At 36.4% G+C, this 18,818-nt stretch overlaps 1 protein-coding gene across 12 annotated transcripts in view; it reads left to right on the top strand.

The window, feature by feature from the left end:
* LOC105489423 (DCC netrin 1 receptor) overlaps window positions 1-18,818 on the top strand; it is a 1,213,781-nt gene that overhangs the window by 719,381 nt on the left and 475,582 nt on the right. For all 12 annotated transcript variants that reach the window (XR_011616876.1, XR_011616875.1, XM_071085315.1 and 9 more), the window contains exons 6-7: window positions 14,263-14,417; window positions 17,333-17,453. Coding sequence is in view for 10 of the 12 variants with exons in the window: in XM_071085315.1 (XP_070941416.1) it covers window positions 14,263-14,417; window positions 17,333-17,453 (276 nt within the window). In the remaining 2 variants the exon portion in view is untranslated. The remainder of the gene's footprint in view (window positions 1-14,262; window positions 14,418-17,332; window positions 17,454-18,818) is intronic.

Below are 18,818 nucleotides of genomic sequence, written 5' to 3'. Positions count from 1 at the left end.
ATTTCTGGGCTCTCTATTCTATTTTATTGGTTTTATTGGTCTAAGTGTCTGCTTTTGTACCAATACCATGCTACTGTGGTTACTGTAGCCTTGTAGTAGAGTGAGAAATTGGGTAATGTGATGCCTCCAGCTTTTTTCTTTGTGCTTAGGGTTGCCTTGGCTATTTAGGCTCTTTTTCTTTTTTGGTTCCATGTAAATTTTAAAATAGTTTTGTTTTCTAAGTCCGTGAAAAATCTGATTAGTAGTTTCATAGAAATAGCATTGAGTCTGTAAATTGCTTTGTGCAATGTATTAGTCAGGGTTCTCTAGAGGGACAAAACAAATAGGTCAGATGTATATATGAAAGGGAGTTTATTAAGAATAACTGACTCACACAATCACCAGGTGAAGTCCCAAAACAGGCCGTCTGCAAATTGAGGAGCAAGGAAACCAGCAGTAGCTCAGTCCGAGTCCAGAAACCTCAAAAGTAGGGAAAACAACTTTGCAGCCTTCAGTCTGTGGCCGAAGGCTCAAGAGCCCCTGACAAACTACTGGCGTAAGTCCAAGAGCACAAAAGCCAAAAAAACGTAGAGTCTGATGTTCAAGGGCAGGAAGCATCCAGCACAGGAGAAAGATGAAGGCCAGAAGACTCAGCAAATCAGCTTCTTCCACCTTCTTCTGCCTGCTTTGTCTAGCCATGCTGGCAGCAGAGTGGATGGTGCCCACCCACATTGTGGGTGGGTCTTCCTGAGGGTGGGTCTTCCTGAGGGTGGGTCTTCCTCTCCCAGTACTTGACTCAAATGTTAATTTCTTCTGGCAACACCCAGAAATACCCAGATACACCTGGAAACAATATTTTGAATCCTTCAATCCAATCAAGTTGGCACTTATCCATCGCAGGCAATATGGCCATTTTAATGATATTCTTTCTATCCATGACCATGGAATGTTATCCATTTTTTGTGTCATATTTAATTTATTTCAGCAGTGTTTTGTAATTCTTGTTGTAGAGATCTTTCACCTTCCTGGTTAGGTGTATTTCTAGGAATTTTATTCTTTTTGTGGCAATTGTGAATGGTGGTGTGTTCCTGATTTGACTCTCGACCTGGATATTATTGGTGTATAGTAATACTACTTATTTTTGTAGATTGATTTTGTATCTTGAAACTTTGCTGAAGTTGTTTATCAGATGAAGGAGCTTTTGAGCAGAGACTATGGTGTTCTCTAAATATAGAATCATGTTATTTGCAAATAGGGATAGCTTGACTTCTTCTCTTCCTATTTGGATACATTTTATTTTATACTTCTACCCGATTGCCCTGGCCAGGACATCCAGTACCATGTTGAATAGGAATGGCTTGGAAATTTTTTTAATGCAAAAAGGAAAAGAGATATATCTGTACTTGCATAACTATTGAACACTTTCACCTTGGCATGTTTACTTTCAGAGACAGTTTTCCAAAAAAAACAAAAACAAAAATTTCAGGCCAGGTATAGTGGCTTATGCCTGTAATTTCAGCAATTTGAGTGGCTGAGGCAGCAGGATTACTTGGCCCAACTAGGCCAACATAGTGAGACCCCATCTCTAAAACAAAATTAAGAAATTAGCCAAGCATGGTGACATGCGCCTGTAATCTCAACTACTCAGGAGAGTGACACAGGAGGATCACTTGAGCCCGGGAGGTCGAGGCTGCGTTGAGCCATGATTATACCATTGCACTCCAGCCTGGGCAACAGAGAGACGTTGTCTCTAAATAAATAAATACATAAATAAATAAATGAAAGTTCATGTTTTTATTCAAGGGCATAATTGATGAAGTCCCTGCTGAAAAAGGTAAGAATGATTAGAACATCTCTCATAGCAGATTTGCCTTCTCGTTCCTCCTCCCATTTTCCCACCTTTGGATCTATAGTAGCTAAAATACTTGTTTCACCCTGTTCAGGTTTATAACAATGGAATTTTTTTTTCAGTAACCATTGTTTCCATTGTGTTTACTTTTATTTCTATATATAACCATATTCAAAATATACCAACAATTATTTTACTACAATGTCTAACTATTTGGGTGGCTGATGCTCTTAATTGCTTGGATTTTGTTGTTCGATTTATTCTAGAAAGTGCTATATTTCCTGATCACTTTTCATAGTTGACAAAGTGGATTTGGATATAAAAGATCCTGTATAATATTTGGTAACATTGCTCCATTGTCTTCTGATATTGGATATTAACATATGGAAGTCTGATTCCCTCTCACTTGTGTTTTGATTTTGGTTTTTCTCTCTGGATGTTCAAATAATTGACTCTTATATCTTATATCTTATATATCTTTACTCCTCATCTTATAAATAAGATATATCTCTATCTTTTGAGATCAATGTACTGAGTTTCCCAGAAACACAGTCTTTCAATCTGAAAATTTAAATTTGTTTTCCTGGGAAAGTATCCTGTTATTTAACTTTGAATATATTTTCTGTCCCATTTGTGGACTCATGGCATCAGGAATGCCAGTTATTTTAATACTACATTATCTTTGTACTACTTTTTTGGTACAAACTTGGCCCTAATTACTTTAATTCCTTCACCCTTCTCATTTACATTCACTCTGATGATATCGAGTCTGATATATGTTGGTAATTTGATTTTCGGTGGCATCTATTATGAGACTTGTACTTTCTAATTTATGTATTAGTTATCTAATGATGTTGTTTTGGTCCTTGATTCATTTCCTTAGGTCCACTAACTCCCCTTTCATTTAATTCTGTTGTTTTATCCTCTAGCCTTTGACCTCTAGCTTTATTGAATTTATTTTCATTTTAGATGAATCCATTGTGTGAAGCAACTTGAAAAGTTTCTTTCCTTCTCTACCCTATATTTTCTTCTGGATTAAGTGCTTTGTTTCTTACATTAAATCTCTCTATTCTCTTCCTCGCTCCCCACACCCCTTTTTCTCTCACTCTTTTGCATTACTGTCAGGTGTATTATATTTCTCTATTATGCCTGTCTTTTATCTTGATCACGTGGAAGTGGCACTGTCCAGACATTCTACTTACTCTAATGTAGTATAGGTTACTTCTAGACTTATTTGCCATTGTTCTTGGGATCCCTTAAGCTCCTGTTTGAAGGCTAGGTGTTTCACATTTTGTGCATTTTTAACTAACCAGCAGGTATGGTAGGGGAATGAGTTTAGTTGAAGCAGCATTCAAACTCATTTAGGATACATAGCTTTGCTGGCTAGTACTGTCTCCTACTCCTGTTTGTGGGAGAAGAGGCTGTTCTCAGGTTGAATTAGATCTTCATTTCATTGGTGGTCCACAAGCCTTACCTTTACTTAAAGCCACCTCCATCTCCTGTGTGTCTCCTCAACAGTAATCGCAACTTCTCAATCAGAAAAGGAAATGCCAGGCATGATGGCTCATGCCTAATCCCAGCACTTTGGGAGGCTGAGATGGGAAGATCCCTTGAGGTCAGAAGTGAGAAAATAGTGTGTCCAACACAGTGAAACCCTGTCTCCACTAAAAATACAAAAATTAGTAGAGCATGGTGGTGTGCACCTGTAATCCCAGCTACTCGGGAGGCTGAGGCAGGAGAACCACTTGAACCTGGGAGGCGGAGGTTGTAGTGAGCTGAGATTGCACCACTGCATTCCAGCCTGCGCAACAGAACAAGACACAATCTCAAACACACACATACAAACACAAGAGAAACTTGAGGCTATTCATAATTTTGCATTGATTGATGTTCAAAGGTGTTAGTGAGAATTCTTAGACTGTCCCCCAAATTTCAGGACAATTTCTGGGGTTTAAGGTAGATAAGAAAGTAAATCTTCCTTTTTCTATTCTACTCCAGAAACACTTGTTTTGATTTTGTTGTTGTTATTTGCTATTGCTATGCTTTCTTTTCATTCTTTGACTGCTGTGGGTGATTTTTATGTGTCGATGTATATACTAGGATTTACTCTTTATTTCATTAGGAATTAAGAGAGGGAAATTCAGTTACGTGTTATAATCTAGAATTCCCTCATAGAAAATCTACTAATGGCCGGGCGTGGTGGCTCAAGCCTGTAATCCCAGCACTTTGGGAGGCCGAGACGGGCGGATCACGAGGTCAGGAGATCGAGACCATCCTGGCTAAAGCGGTGAAACCCCGTCTCTACTAAAAAAATACAAAAAAAAAAAAAACTAGCCGGGCGAGGTGGCGGGCGCCTGTAGTCCCAGCTACTCGGGAGGCTGAGGCAGGAGAATGGCGTAAACCCGGGAGGCGGAGCTTGCAGTGAGCCGAGATCCCGCCACTGCACTCCAGCCTGGGCGACAGAGCGAGACTCCGTCTCAAAAAAAAAAAAAAAAAAAAAAAAAAAAGAAAATCTACTAATAAGAAATGTGAAAAACAAATTTTCTATTATGTTTTAGTGTACTTCTTCAATGCAGTTAAAAATACAGAGAAATAGTTTTCTTGCATGACAGAAACATTTATTCTACACTTTTAGAATAGCCACATCTTTTCCTCTCAAATACCAACAGGGAATACTAGAAAATATTTGACTGAGGAAAAATAATAGCTTTCAAATTTGTGTCAGTATGCATTGTTAGGAAATGGATAATTTACATTGGATATTTATTTGTGGCATCAAACAACACACATGATTTAACATTTACATCTTGTTTTCCTTAACATGGTCTCATTTAGTTCACAGCTAAAATAGAAAATTGGACAGAGAAAGAGTTTATCAATTGTATATGTATGGATATATATTTGTGTGAGTCTATATGTGCACAGGGCACTTTATTCTATGTGATCATATATTTTATATAGAGGCATCATAATAGATGCCACCTTAGTATTTGTGGGGCACAGGATCTAGGCTCTAGGATCTCCCGCACATACCATAATCTGTGAATGCTCAAATTCCTGATATATAATGTAGTAATATTTGCATATAACCTACATAAATCTTCCCATATATTTTAAATCATCTCTAGATTACTTAACTTAATGCAGTGTAAATGCTGTGTAAATGGTTGTTAAACTGCATTTGCATGTTTTATTTTTTATAGTTGTGTTGTTATTTTTTCATCTGCAGTCAGTTGAATCCTTGACTGTAGAACCCACAGATATGAAGGACCAACTATATAAAATCTTAATTCTCATCAGAGAATACATACAATTATCTCATATGAGGATATATATAAATATAAATATGTGTGTATATGTATCCTCACACACACACACACAAGCTTAATTATTGGAGAGTTGCCAATATCTATCAAAGGTCATAGATAGCACATAAATTATTTCCCGCCACTATATTAACAAAAGCATAGCAATAATATCAGTAAGTATATAGAATTAGGACCCGAAGATAAGTCTCCTATTATTATTGTCAGTGGTTTGAGTCTCACAAAATTGTGCTCTCAGTTTGATCCTAGGCTCCACAATTAGAGAGATGGAAAGCTTAGTCTGGATGTAGAGAGAAGCAACTCTGATTACAGAAAGAACTGGAACTAAGGAAAATTGTGTGGAGAGATCTAGAATCGTTTCCTAGCATATATGAAGGACACTAACTGTTCTTCATCCCCACAGCACATACGGCAGAATTTTTAGATGGCAGTAAGCATTTCTCAGCAAATTTGCTCACAATAAGTATACTATTAGGGTGTGAAAATAAAATTCAAAGGTCTAACATTTTATTTCTCTAAGATTATTGAAACATTGTCATTGCCAATGATAGCAGAATAGCTTACTATTTGTTCTAGTATTCTATGGATGCAATTCGTATTAACTATAGAATAAAAGAATCCCCTTATATCTTAAATGTTGTTTCCCGCTTAGATTTTCCAAAGTGATTACTCATCTGCAGCCAGAAGCTGACTGAATCCAAAGGGTTTTCCTGTGAGGACTGAACTACACTTATGCCTGGTCATCTACAAATATTTATTAAGCACCTGTCCCATGCTTGGCTTTGGGGACACAAATATAAATAAGACAATCCATGTTCTTAAGGCGTTAGTAGCTCAGTGAATTCATATCCAGATTGATTTCACAATGGGATGAATTGCTGTAGAATCAACTGCTTTTCTGTCATGTAGTTTTCAGTAATCATGTATTTACTTTCATTTGAGAAAACATATGTAAAATTAAATATTCCCACTTGGTCTTACACCTGTGTCAGGAAAAAAGTTAAAGCATATTCCAGAAGTTGTCAGAGCACCCAAACACATTCCCCTCATCATGAAAATAATCACTGTCAGACGACACTGAAACATCTTTTGGAATAGAAAATACTTAGAATAAAATCCATACCTTGAAATCCATTTTTTCAAGTACAGTAGAAGTGCCAATCATTATTAATAGAATGTAACTTAAGTATGCTTTTGTTTCCAATGTGTAATACATTCTGCTCTCTTAAGGCTAGAAATCAACTTAACCTACATTTTTAGACAGTATAGTCAGGTATGTGTGAGAGACACTCATATGGAGAATCAAATGTAAATCTCAGCAACCAATCCTATCAGAGAATACAGATACGTAGGTAGGAGAAAGTAAACTAGAGAGAAACATTAAGCAGACTTCAAGTCACTTGTCACGTAAGAAAAAGCCAAGAGAGAGGCGCTGAATAGGACAGAGGATGCATCATCACAGCCCCTTCCTTAAAAAGGAGGAAGGAAGGAGTATGCATTTAAAGATCAAGTTAGCTGAATACAGTTCCTTTGGCAACAAAAATTGGTGCAGGAAGAATAGAAACTATGGGGTTGCTTTTCTCATCTTAAAATTGAGAAGTCTCTTACAAACACTATTACCTAGAATGAGGATTTTGTTAAGGTATGTTTAACATAGAAGCTTGTATTTATAAAGAACATTTTTCCTCTTATGTGTATTAGTCCATTCTCACACTGCTATAAAGATACTACCTGAGACTGAGTAATTTATAAAGAAAATAGGTTTAATCGACTCAGTTCCACATGGCTAGGGAAGCCTTTGGAAACTTACAATCATGGCGGAAGGTGAAGGGGAAGTGAGACACATGTCTTCACAAAGCGGCAGGAAAGAGAAAGTGCCACACTTTAAAACCATCAGCTCTCCTCAGAACTCAATATCATGAGAACAGCATGAGGGAACCTGCCCCAATGGTCTAGTCACCTCCCACCAGATCCCTCTCTCAACACATGGGGATTACAATTCGAGATGAGATTTGGGTGGGCACACAGAGCTAAACCATACCAATATGTTATCTCCAAACCTACATTCAATGCCAGATGGCTTTCTTCGTAGTAATCTGAATGTGGTTACATGTGAAACAATGGCTCCTTAAAGTGAAATTATTTGTTTATAGTACTTTGATATGGCACTTGAAATAACCCATTTGTTTAGGATATAGAGGTAGCCCAATATGGCAGCAAACTCATCCTAGACATTTGCTGTGATTAGTCTTTTCAGATATATTCATTCCAGAGAAGATTAATGGGCTTATTATGTCCAGTATTTCAACAAAAATGAGCAAATAAAGTCCAAAGGCACATGGCTCCAGGGAAACTAGCTGGCTTTCCACTATTCTGAGGGCAGAATCACAGCCACTCAAAGATTATGCTTATTTTTATTTTTCTCGTAATAAAATCTGCTCATCAATCTGTTTTTTTATTCAGTTCATGTTGTTCAGTCACCAGAGTGGTTTGTGCTGCCTATTGTTAATTTAAACCAACTGCATGGTTTTAAAAATGCATTCCTTGGGAGAGTGTAAGTATCCAGGAAATTATCCATTTCTTCTAGATTCTAGTTTATTTGCATAGAGGTGTTTATAGTCTTCTCTGATGGTAGTTTGTATATCTGTGGGGTCGGTGGTGATATCCCCTTTATCATTTTTTATTGCGTCTATTTGATTCTTCTCTCTTTTCTTCTTTATTAGTCTTGCTAGCAGTCTATCAATTTTGTTGATCTTTTCAAAAAACCAACTCCTGGATTCATTGATTTTTTGGAGGGTTTTGTGTCTCTATCTCCTTCAGTTCTGCTCTGATCTTAGTTATTTCTTGCCTTCTGCTAGCTTTTCAATGTGTTTGCTCTTGCTTCTCTAGTTCTTTTAATTGTCATGTTAGAGTGTCAATTTTAGATATTTCCTGCTTTCTCTTGTGGGCATTTAGTGCTATAAATTTCCCTCTACACACTGCTTTAAATGTGTCCCAGAGATTCTGGTATGTTGTATCTTTGTTCTCATTGGTTTCAAAGAGCATCTTTATTTCTGCCTTCATTTCATTATGTACCCAGTAGTCATTCAGGAGCAGGTTATTCAGTTTCCATGTAGTTGAGCGGTTTTGATTGAGTTTCTTAGTCCTGAGTTCTAGTTTGATTGCACTGTGATCTGAGGGACTGTTTTTTATAATTTCCTTTCTTGTACATTTGCTGAGGAGTGCTTTACTTCCAATTATGTGGTCAATTTTGGAATAAGTGCGATGTCGTGCTGAGAAGAATGTATATTCTGTTGATTTGGGGTGGAGAGTTCTGTAGGTGTCTATTAGGTCTGCTTGCTGCAGAGATGAGTTCAATTCCTGGATATCCTTGTTAACTTTCTGTCTCGTTGATCTGTCTAATGTTGACAGTGGGGTGTTGAAGTCTCCCATTATTATTGTATAGGAGTCTAAGTCTCTTTGTAAGTCTCTAAGGACTTGCTTTATGAATCTGGGTGCTCCTGTATTGGGTGCATATATATTTAGGATAGTTAGCTCTTCCTGTTGAATTGATGCCTTTACCATTATGTAATGGCCTTCTTTGTTTCTTTTGATCTTTGATGGTTTAAAGTCTGTTTTATCAGAGACTAGTATTGCAACCCCTGCTTTTTTTTGTTCTCCATTTGCTTGGTAGATCTTCCTCCATCCCTTTATTTTGAGCCTATGTGTGTCTCTGCATGTGAGATGGGTCTCCTGAATACAGCAGACTGATGGGTCTTGACTCTTTATCCAGTTTGCCAGTCTGTGTCTTTTAATTGGAGCATTTAGTCCATTTACAAGACTAAACCAGGAAGAAGCTGAATCCCTGAATACACCAATAACAGGCTCTGAAATTGAGGCAATAATTAATAGTCTATCAACCAAAAAAAGTCCAGGACCAGATGGATTCACAGCTGAATTCTACCGGAGGTACAAGGAGGAGCTGGTACCATTCCTTCTGAAACTATTCCAATCAATAGAAAAAGAGGGAATCCTCCCTAACTCATTTTATGAGGCCAACATCATCCTGATACCAAAGCCTGGCAGAGACACAACAAAAAAAGAGAATTTTAGACCAATATCCCTGATGAACATCGATGCAAAAATCCTCAATAAAATACTGGCAAACCGGATCCAGCAGCACATCAAAAAGCTTATCCACCAAGATCAAGTTGGCTTCATCCCTGGGATGCAAGACTGGTTCAACATACGCAAATCAATAAACATAATCCAGCATATAAACAGAACCAAAGACAAGAACCACATGATTATCTCAATAGATGCAGAAAAGGCCTTTGACATAATTCAACAGCCCTTCAAGCTAAAAACTCTCAATAAATTCGGTATTGATGGAACGTATCTCAAAATCATAAGAGCTATTTATGACAAATCCACAGCCAATATCATACTGAATGGGCAAAAACTAGAGAAATTCCCTTTGAAAACTGGCACAAGACAGGGATGCCCTCTCTCACCACTCCTATTCCACATAGTGTTGCAAGTTCTGGCTAGGGCAATCAGGCAAGAGAAAGAAATCAAGGGTATTCAATTAGGAAAAGAAGAAGTCAAATTGTCCCTCTTTGCAGATGACATGATTGTATATTTAGAAAACTCCATTGTCTCAGCCCAAAATCTCCTTAAGCTGATAAGCAACTTCAGCAAAGTCTCAGGATACAAAATTAATGTGCAAAAATCACAAGCATTCTTATATACCAGTAACAGACAAACAGAGAGCCAAATCATGAATGAACTTCCATTCACAATTGCTTCAAAGAGAATAAAATACCTAGGAATCCAACTTACAAGGGATGTAAAGGACCTCTTCAAGGAGAACTACAAACCACTGCTCAATGAAATAAAAGAGGACATAAACAAATGGAAGAACATATCATGCTCATGGATAGGAAGAATCAATATCGTGAAAATTGCCATACTGCCCAAGGTAATTTATAGATTCAATGCCATCCCCAATCAAGCTACCAATGAGTTTCTTCACAGAATTGGAAAAAACTGCTTTAAAGTTCATATGGAACCAAAAAAGAGCCCGCATCTCCAAGACAATCCTAAGTCAAAAGAACAAAGCTGGAGGCATCACGCTACCTGACTTCAAAATATACTACAAGGCTACAGTAACCAAAACAGCATGGTACTGGTACCAAAACAGAGATATTGACCAATGGAACAGAACAGAGATCTCAGAAATAATACCACACATCTACAGCCATCTGATCTTTGACAAACCTGAGAAAAACAAGAAATGGGGAAAGGATTCTCTATTTAATAAATGGTGCTGGTAAAATTGGCTAGCCATAAGTAGAAAGCTGAAACTGGATCCTTTCCTTGCTCCTTACACGAAAATTAATTCAAGATGGAATAGAGACTTAAATGTTAGACCTAATACCATAAAAACCCTAGAAGAATACCTAGGTAATACCATTCAGGACATAGGCATGGGCAAGGACTTCATGTCTAAAACACCAAAAGCAACGGCAACAAAACGAAATTGACAAATGGGATGTAATTAAACTAAAGAGCTTCTGCACAGCAAAAGAAACTACCATCAGAGTCAACAGGCAACCTACAGAATGGGAGAAAATTTTTGCAATCTATTCATCAGACAAAGGGCTAATATCCAGAACCTATAAAGAACTCAAAACAAATTTACAAGAAAAAAACAACCCCATCAAAAAGTGGGCAAAGGATATGAACAGACATTTCTCAAAAGAAGACATTCATACAGCCAACAGACACATGAAAAAATGCTCATCATCACTGGCCATCAGAGAAATGCAAATCAAAACCACACTGAGATACCATCTCACACCAGTTAGAATGGCGATCATTAAAAAGTCAGGAAACAACAGGTGCTGGAGAGGATGTGGAGAAATAGGAACACTTTTACACTGTTGGTGGGATTGTAAACTAGTTCAACCATTATGGAAAGCAGTATGATGATTCCTCAAGGATCTAGAACTAGAAGTACCATGTGACCCAGCCATCCCATTACTGGGTATATACCCAAAGGATTAAAAATCATTCTGCTATAAAGACACATGTACACGCATGTTTATTGCAGCACTATTCACAATAGCAAAGACCTGGAATCAACCCAAATGTCCATCAGTGACTTAGACTCATTTCTGATTCACAATATTGCTATTTGATACTTCAACTCCCCATTTAAGTGAGAAAAGTTATTTTTTCCCTTGAGTGCTGTCTGATATACTGTGAAATTTTAGAGAATCTGAATAGAAATAAAGATATCAAGATAGCCAGAGAAGACAAGGTGTCCAGTGTAATGCTGGAAACCTAAGAAATATCAGAAAATTACAAAATGCAGATTAGAACTCATATACACATTTGTAATCAGGAAATAATTGTTGAGGCATTCCTGTGGCACTTAACAGTATTACAACTATAATTATATGGTTAAATCAGATTATTTTCCCCTTGGTTTATCAGAAATCACTCTATTTTATTAACATAAGAGAAGGTTTTAGGGATTCACTATGTGATCAACTTTGCTTTGTTTAGTTCCATTGAGAGAAAATAAACAGGAAAATGAGTCCTACAAACCCAAGTTGGAGAAACAGTGGATCTGCATGAAACTATTAGAAAACAGCAATCACTTAAACTCAATCATTTGTTCTTTGAGAAATTCTATTATGTAAAGCACACTATTTTTGACATTGAGATTATAGAAAACTACTCTAATTGGAGAATCAGGAAATAACAAAATTGAAAAAAAAGCAAGAGGCTACACACACACACACACATATAAACAGACATACCATATATATTTATGTATTTATATATACTTATATGCAATAATTATGTTTGCTACCAGTGATGTACTCTAATATATTTTTGCATTTATTTATTTATCATGCAATTATGCACTGTTATTTACAAACATTAACTGTCATTATTCTGAATTCTTCAAGTTATAGATGAGGATAGTAACAGGTACTTGTAGTTAGAGAAGGACTTGAAATTTAAACCCAGCCCAATCTGGCTCCATTATTTGGGCTCTTGCAGCTTCTCTTTTTTTTCTTCAATATAAATTTGGTGTTCTCTTCTCTCCCTTTCTATTCTCCCTCTATAGTCCTAATCCTTTCTATCCTACTCTCTCTCTCTCTCTCTGTGTATACATATACATAAATGTATATATTTAAATTTTAGTCTCAACCCAGTCAATTAATTTCAAATTCTAATGGATGTGACCCAAATTTTGAAAAACTCTAATGTAGGCATAATGATTTCAGAAACACTAAGGATGGATAGATACAGGTAGATTTTATGGCACCAGGAAAGAAGAACTTAAAGGGGGAGGAGGGTTAGAAACGTGTTTTTATTTAATGACTCTAATTGCTTATCACAATTATCTCTGATACTTTAGAAATACTATTGCATTATCCTTCTACCAGAATTTTCAAGTGGCAAAAGAGACAATTATAGTCAATCAGTTTAGTACATAAGCAGGGAATCAGACTGTCTGCCTTCACAATTTACAAGATGTATAATTTTGGGAAACTTATTTTAACACCTTGTACTTCAATCTCTCCATTAGTAAAATGGAACTAATAGAACCTGCTTCAGGTAGTGGGAGTGAGAATAATCAGTATAAAGGGCTTAGACTAATAAATTGTGCATTGTCAGCTCTCACTAAATGTTGGGCATTGGGTAGTAAATGAACCCTTGACCAAAGTCTTTGGAAAAACAGGTAGCAGAATGAACTGTTCCATATATTCAACTAATATATCTGCTCAGAGGTATTCAAGTATTATTTCTGATATCTTTTGGTTTATTGTCAGTTAATTTAGCTAAGGAATCAAAAAAGCCTTATACTAAAAATATCATCAATAATTAATAAATAATTTTAGCGAAGTTGTTTAGTGCTGGAGGTCCAAATATTATTTAGTTACTAATCAGGGAAATAAGGAGAGAGAGATCATTTAGTAGGAAAAATCAGGACTTAAATCCTGGGAGTTTTCACCAGCTCTTTTATTTTTCTGGAAGGCAATGACCATCAAAGATTGAACGTTAACTTTGGTGTCAGGAGAAAGTTTGCTGATGGCTGTTAGAAAGAGCAAAATACAACAGCTACTTAAGCAAAAAATTATCACTCATCACTCATTGAGCATGACAAAAATGACATGAGATTAGAACTCATACACGTTTGTATATGAGTCTACCTTTGATAATGGCTACTAAAAATACGTATCCATTTTCTATGTGAAACAAGATCATGGGTGCTACTTCACTGTGAATTTAATCTGGCTTCTCAGTCAATATGAATATTTAAATCTGAGGTCGCTCTAAGTTTACCCATGGAAGAGAATAAACATTACTTTTCAAAATTTCTTTCTCCTAGGCAAGGTTTTGAGGGACTAAGATTTAGCGATTCATTAGTAAAGATGTGTTATATTTGTAATTTTCATTCAATTGCAAATTTCCATCATAGAGTAACTAGTGTTATGATAATTAAGAAATGGAATTAAATTAGTATACCACATACCATGCTGAGAAAAGAATAATACAGTATAGTTAATACACTACAATAGGTAATTGCTAAGAAAATGAGAATGTGGCCACAGTAAAGATGATATAGGCTTTGTGTAGTTCCCTATTACTATAGCCAGTTTCAACAGAAAATGAGTCCATCACATTAACTCAATCCTAATGAAACTAGAATTACAGGACAACTCAGCTTTCTCATCTTATACTCTGGGTTGTCTCAGTTCTACCAACTTCCCTTTCTTTACTTCATCAGAATAGTTTCCAAAGACTTATGTACTTTTCAGCATGTAAGTCAATTGGATACATAACACATGGGTGTTCAGAATGTTTATTATGTATGTTTTTTTTTTTTTTCCTCAAATAGTGTTTCCTTTTTTCTTTCCTTGTGGCATTTGGGGGAACAAAAGACTTGTTTTATAATAGTTCCTGTATAATAAGCTAAGGGCTTAGGGAATTATTTGAATTACAAATATTTTCTATCCCAGAGCAGTGTTTTAAACTCAGCGAAGACCTCAGCAGCATGCAAGTTCACATCCCCACCCACTCACTTTTTTTTTTCTGTCTTTGCAGTTCCGCCATGGTTTTTAAATCATCCTTCCAACCTCTATGCCTATGAAAGCATGGATATTGAGTTTGAATGTACAGTCTCTGGAAAGCCTGTGCCCACTGTGAATTGGATGAAGAATGGAGATGTGGTCATTCCTAGTGATTATTTTCAGATAGTGGTAATTATTTTGTTTCATATTTGTTTTTTAATCCCATTCATTGTTTTCTATTTTTTTTTCACTTGTTTTTATTTCCTGAAAAAAAAAAATGGTTCCTGTTGGAGATATTTTGTGATGTAAGAAAATTATTCAAATAAAGCAAATTATTTTCTAGACATAAGAATTTTTGAACTGAAAAAGAGTGATCAAAGAGTTCAGCCCCCTGGTTTTACAGACAAGACTTTAAAACATACAAACAAACAAAAATAAATGAAATACAGAGAGCCTAAGAATTTCCGAGTAGCTTCACAGTTTCACTGCTGGTTTATCAAAGAGAGTTTAGAATCTAGTTCTAGATTTAAGCCAAGAATCCCTTACTTCTTTGACTTTTACCCATTTTAATACAGTTTTATAAGATATGTTACTTATGATTATGGAAGTCTTCACTTGGTAAGACAGACAGCTTTTGTCTTCCTACCCTGCCTCATAGGACCAGCTTATCCTACATGAACAGTTGAGAAGGGCAGTGGTGATGTGGTGATAAGGACAGTGGGTGCTGGTGGCATTGGTGGCTGCAGTGATAGAGAGGCCGTGAAGAACCACAGTACACATTGCTTTGTAATTTTGAATACTGGAATGAATTGAAGCTAAGAGGAATAACTTTTATAGTTTCCTATAAGGTTGAGTTCATTTTCTATCCCTATTGTGGGAGATAATATGGATAGTGGTACTGTATTCACTGAGTTGTTGCCCTGGTACACAGTGAGTGCTCAATAACTTCCATTATTGTAGATTTTGCTGTTACTGGCTGAATGCTTGTCTCATTTTCAAACGCTCTATGAAAACTCACTTATAGGTATAGGTTAGCACTGGAGGTTCTGACTAGGTATATGAATATATGAGAATGATAAAAAGTTCTTTTCAAATAGCAAAGAAATTGCAGCTTCCCAGCACTTTGGGAGGCTGAGGCGAGCGGATGATGAGGTCAGGAGATCGAGACCATCCTGGCTAACACGGTGAAACCCTGTCTCTACTAAAAATACAAAAAAAATTAGCTGGGCGTGGTGGCAGGCACCTGTAGTCCCACCTACTTGGGAGGCTGAGGCAGGAGAATGGCGTGAACCCAGGAGGCAGAGCTTGCAGTGAGCCGAGATCTCGCCACTGCACTCCAGCCTGGGTGACAGAGTGAGACTCTGTCTCAAAAAAATTAATTAACTAATTAGTTAATTAATTAAATATAAAAAATAAAAGAACTTGCAGCTAAAGAAGAGGATTTTAGGTCTACTTATGTTTGAGATGCAGACATGACACTTTCAAAGAGTTTGAGATGCAGACATGACACTTTCAAAGAGCTGTAATCTAAGCCAGATCTCCCGGGCAGAATGAGATTAGAGCATAGTCATCCTATGAGTCCAGACACAAGCTTTCTCCATCATATTGCAATGGACTTTGTTGCAAAGTGCCTCTTCCACAATCAGTCGACTTTCAGAAACTTTCATAGTATCTGTGTGCATGCATGTTGGCCTATTATAAAGGTTCTTAAGGAATAAATCCATAAAGGACATTTTATCACTTTTATCACCACTTATTATTTTTTACTTTTAGTTGCATTTGTTTAATTGGTTAGAAATAGAGTAAGAAAGATAAAATTTTAACTTTTAAATACCAGAGTGATCCATTATTTCCTTTAAAGGCGATGCTATTTCCACTACCGCTGAATTAAAAATGATCTGCCAATGGGCACCTTAAAAAGTGTTGTATATGCCTAAGAGATATGCTACTTACACTTAAAGGACATTTTTCAGTGCCCTTAAGAACACATTGTAAAAGGCAACATTTATTTTTTTCTACATTTTGAATATAATCTTTCTCCCAGCATGACTCATTACAGTCAACCTATTTAAATTCTTCTTTTATAGGTGAAAGAAAATGTAAGGTATTGCTCTATTTGCATTACATTGTGCTTAAAAATATTTCCTCAACAGCTCCAGAAATTTGAAAGCCATTGTCTGTCACACACATAACACTGAGCACACATAGTAAGTTATATGAAAATTCTTAATTAGAAGTTAGCCAGCTTTATCAAAGAATTTTACATCAGCTAGGAACTGACTACAAGACACTAAAAACAATTAAGAATTCCCCATGAGGTAATATTTATCTCTTAATGACTTCAGGGGAGCTAATTTAACACGTTTCACTTACTTAACTAATTCTTACACTAATATTGAAGATAAACTGAGTTAGTATAATTAAATGCTATCTCTGGATCATTTTATCATCCATCCTTGAAAAATATGATGGCTCAATTTCTAAATAAAAGGAGTTAATGTCGCTGTATTTAATCTATAAAGGAGAAACATTTCAGCCATACAACAAGAACCACATGGGTATAAAATATCCACCATATTCCCCTCTCCAAACCCCAAAAGGGTATATGTCAAAGCCATTACAATTTTTAAAGAATTTTTAGACATTTTTCTGGGCAAACACTTCCAGAAAATATCCAACTTTGATTTGTTCTCTATTTATAGCCTTCTTTTTTTTCCTCAGCAGCTACTAAACCTGAACTTCCTTCAATAACAAATAAAAGAGTGAGATTTCTTTTCATGCTAATCTTTGTTTCTTCTATACCTAAAAAAGACTTGTCTGTTGGCTGCTCATTTAGGTATTGAGGATGATGCGTATTTTTGTCAGCATATTTTTTTAATGTAGCTCTTGGTTAAACTGATGCCTGTGAATTCAGAAAAGAAAATTGGGAATGTGCGACGTTACCCAGGTGGCATAGGGCATGTCTGCAAAGCTGAGACACCTCAGGGCCTCTCCTCTTGTTTCTTCTGTGGTGTTTTATTAAACTTTGGTCTCATCTAAGTTCATTTTGTCACCTTGAGTTTTTTGCTTTCTAAAATATTTCACCTGCTTTTTCTTTTCCCTAGGGAGGAAGCAACTTACGGATACTTGGGGTGGTGAAGTCAGACGAAGGCTTTTATCAATGTGTGGCTGAAAATGAGGCTGGAAATGCCCAGACCAGTGCACAGCTCATTGTTCCTAAGCCTGGTAAGACGATGGGAACTTTGCTTTGGTACCTGGAATGAAAATTATGCATAGTCTGTTTATAAAATCCATATTGTTTTCCCTACCCCTCAAAGGCAATATGGCAATATGAAATTATTTAATTAATTAAGGTGTATACTTGTGTATTGATGACATATTCCTTGTAGAAAATCATGTGCATATGTATATGTGTATATATTTATGTATATTTATAAAATATATATATATTATATATATATACATATATATATAAAATCTCCAATGAGTTACAGTCATCATGAATAATAGGGCCTCTGGTTTTCAAGGCAATAACCACTAAATCATTACCTTCTCCCTCTTTTATGGTCTGCCTTTCTTCCCAGCATTCCATTTAAATATAAAAGATATAATATATACCTTGCATATATGTTATGTGTATATTTTAGTTATATATGTGAATATATACATACACACATCTATAAATACATATACATAAGGGCTATACATATTTTCTTATATGTAATCTTGAATCAATGATTATTATGTAATCTTGAATCAATGGAAGTTGGCAGAAAAATAGATATAACCACTTGAAAGTAAGGCCCTCTTTCTCTTATCTTCTTTTAATTACTGTATTAGTCTGTTCTCGTACTGCTGTAGAGAAATATCTGATACTGGGTAATTTATAAAGAGAAGAGGTTTAATTGGCTCATGGTTCTGCAGGCTGTATAGGAAGCATGATGCTGGCCATCTGCTGGGCTTCTGGGGAGGCCTCAGGAAACTTTAGATCAAGGCAGAAGGTGAAGGGGAAGCAAGCGCATCTTATGTGGCTGGTGCAGGAGAAAGGTGTGTGGGGGGGAAGTGCTACATACTTTTAAGCAACCAGATCTCATGAGAACTCAGTCACTATCAGGAGAACAGTACCAGCAGGAAAATCTGCCCCTGTGATCTAATTACCCCCTCATCAGGCCCCACCTCCAACACTGGGGATTACAATTTGACATGAGATTTCGGTGGGGACACAGATTCAGACCATATCAGGTAGATCTTGAAAAATTATACTTTTTAATTATAATTATAAAAAGTGTCATTTTGTTTTATAGTCCTTTGGAAGTTTAATATAGTGCTGAATTATAGAATTCTAGAATAATTCTGGGCACAGTGGCTCATGCCTATAATTCCAGCTCTTTGGGATGCCAAGGGGTGAGGATGGCCTGAGACCAGGAATTTGAGACCAATATGGACAACATGGCAAGACTTTGTATTGAAAATTAAAAATAAATAAATAAATAAAACCTAGCTGGGCATGGTGGCAGCCACCTGTAGCCCAGCTACTTGGGAGGCTGAAGGAGGACAATCGTTTGAGCCCAGGGTGTTGAAGCTGTAGTG

This window comes from Macaca nemestrina, chromosome 19, assembly GCF_043159975.1.
Source record: "Macaca nemestrina isolate mMacNem1 chromosome 19, mMacNem.hap1, whole genome shotgun sequence".
NCBI lineage: Eukaryota > Metazoa > Chordata > Mammalia > Primates > Cercopithecidae > Macaca > Macaca nemestrina.
The sequence above is the reverse complement of the archived record's forward strand: the minus strand, read 5'-3'. Positions and strand labels throughout refer to the sequence as shown.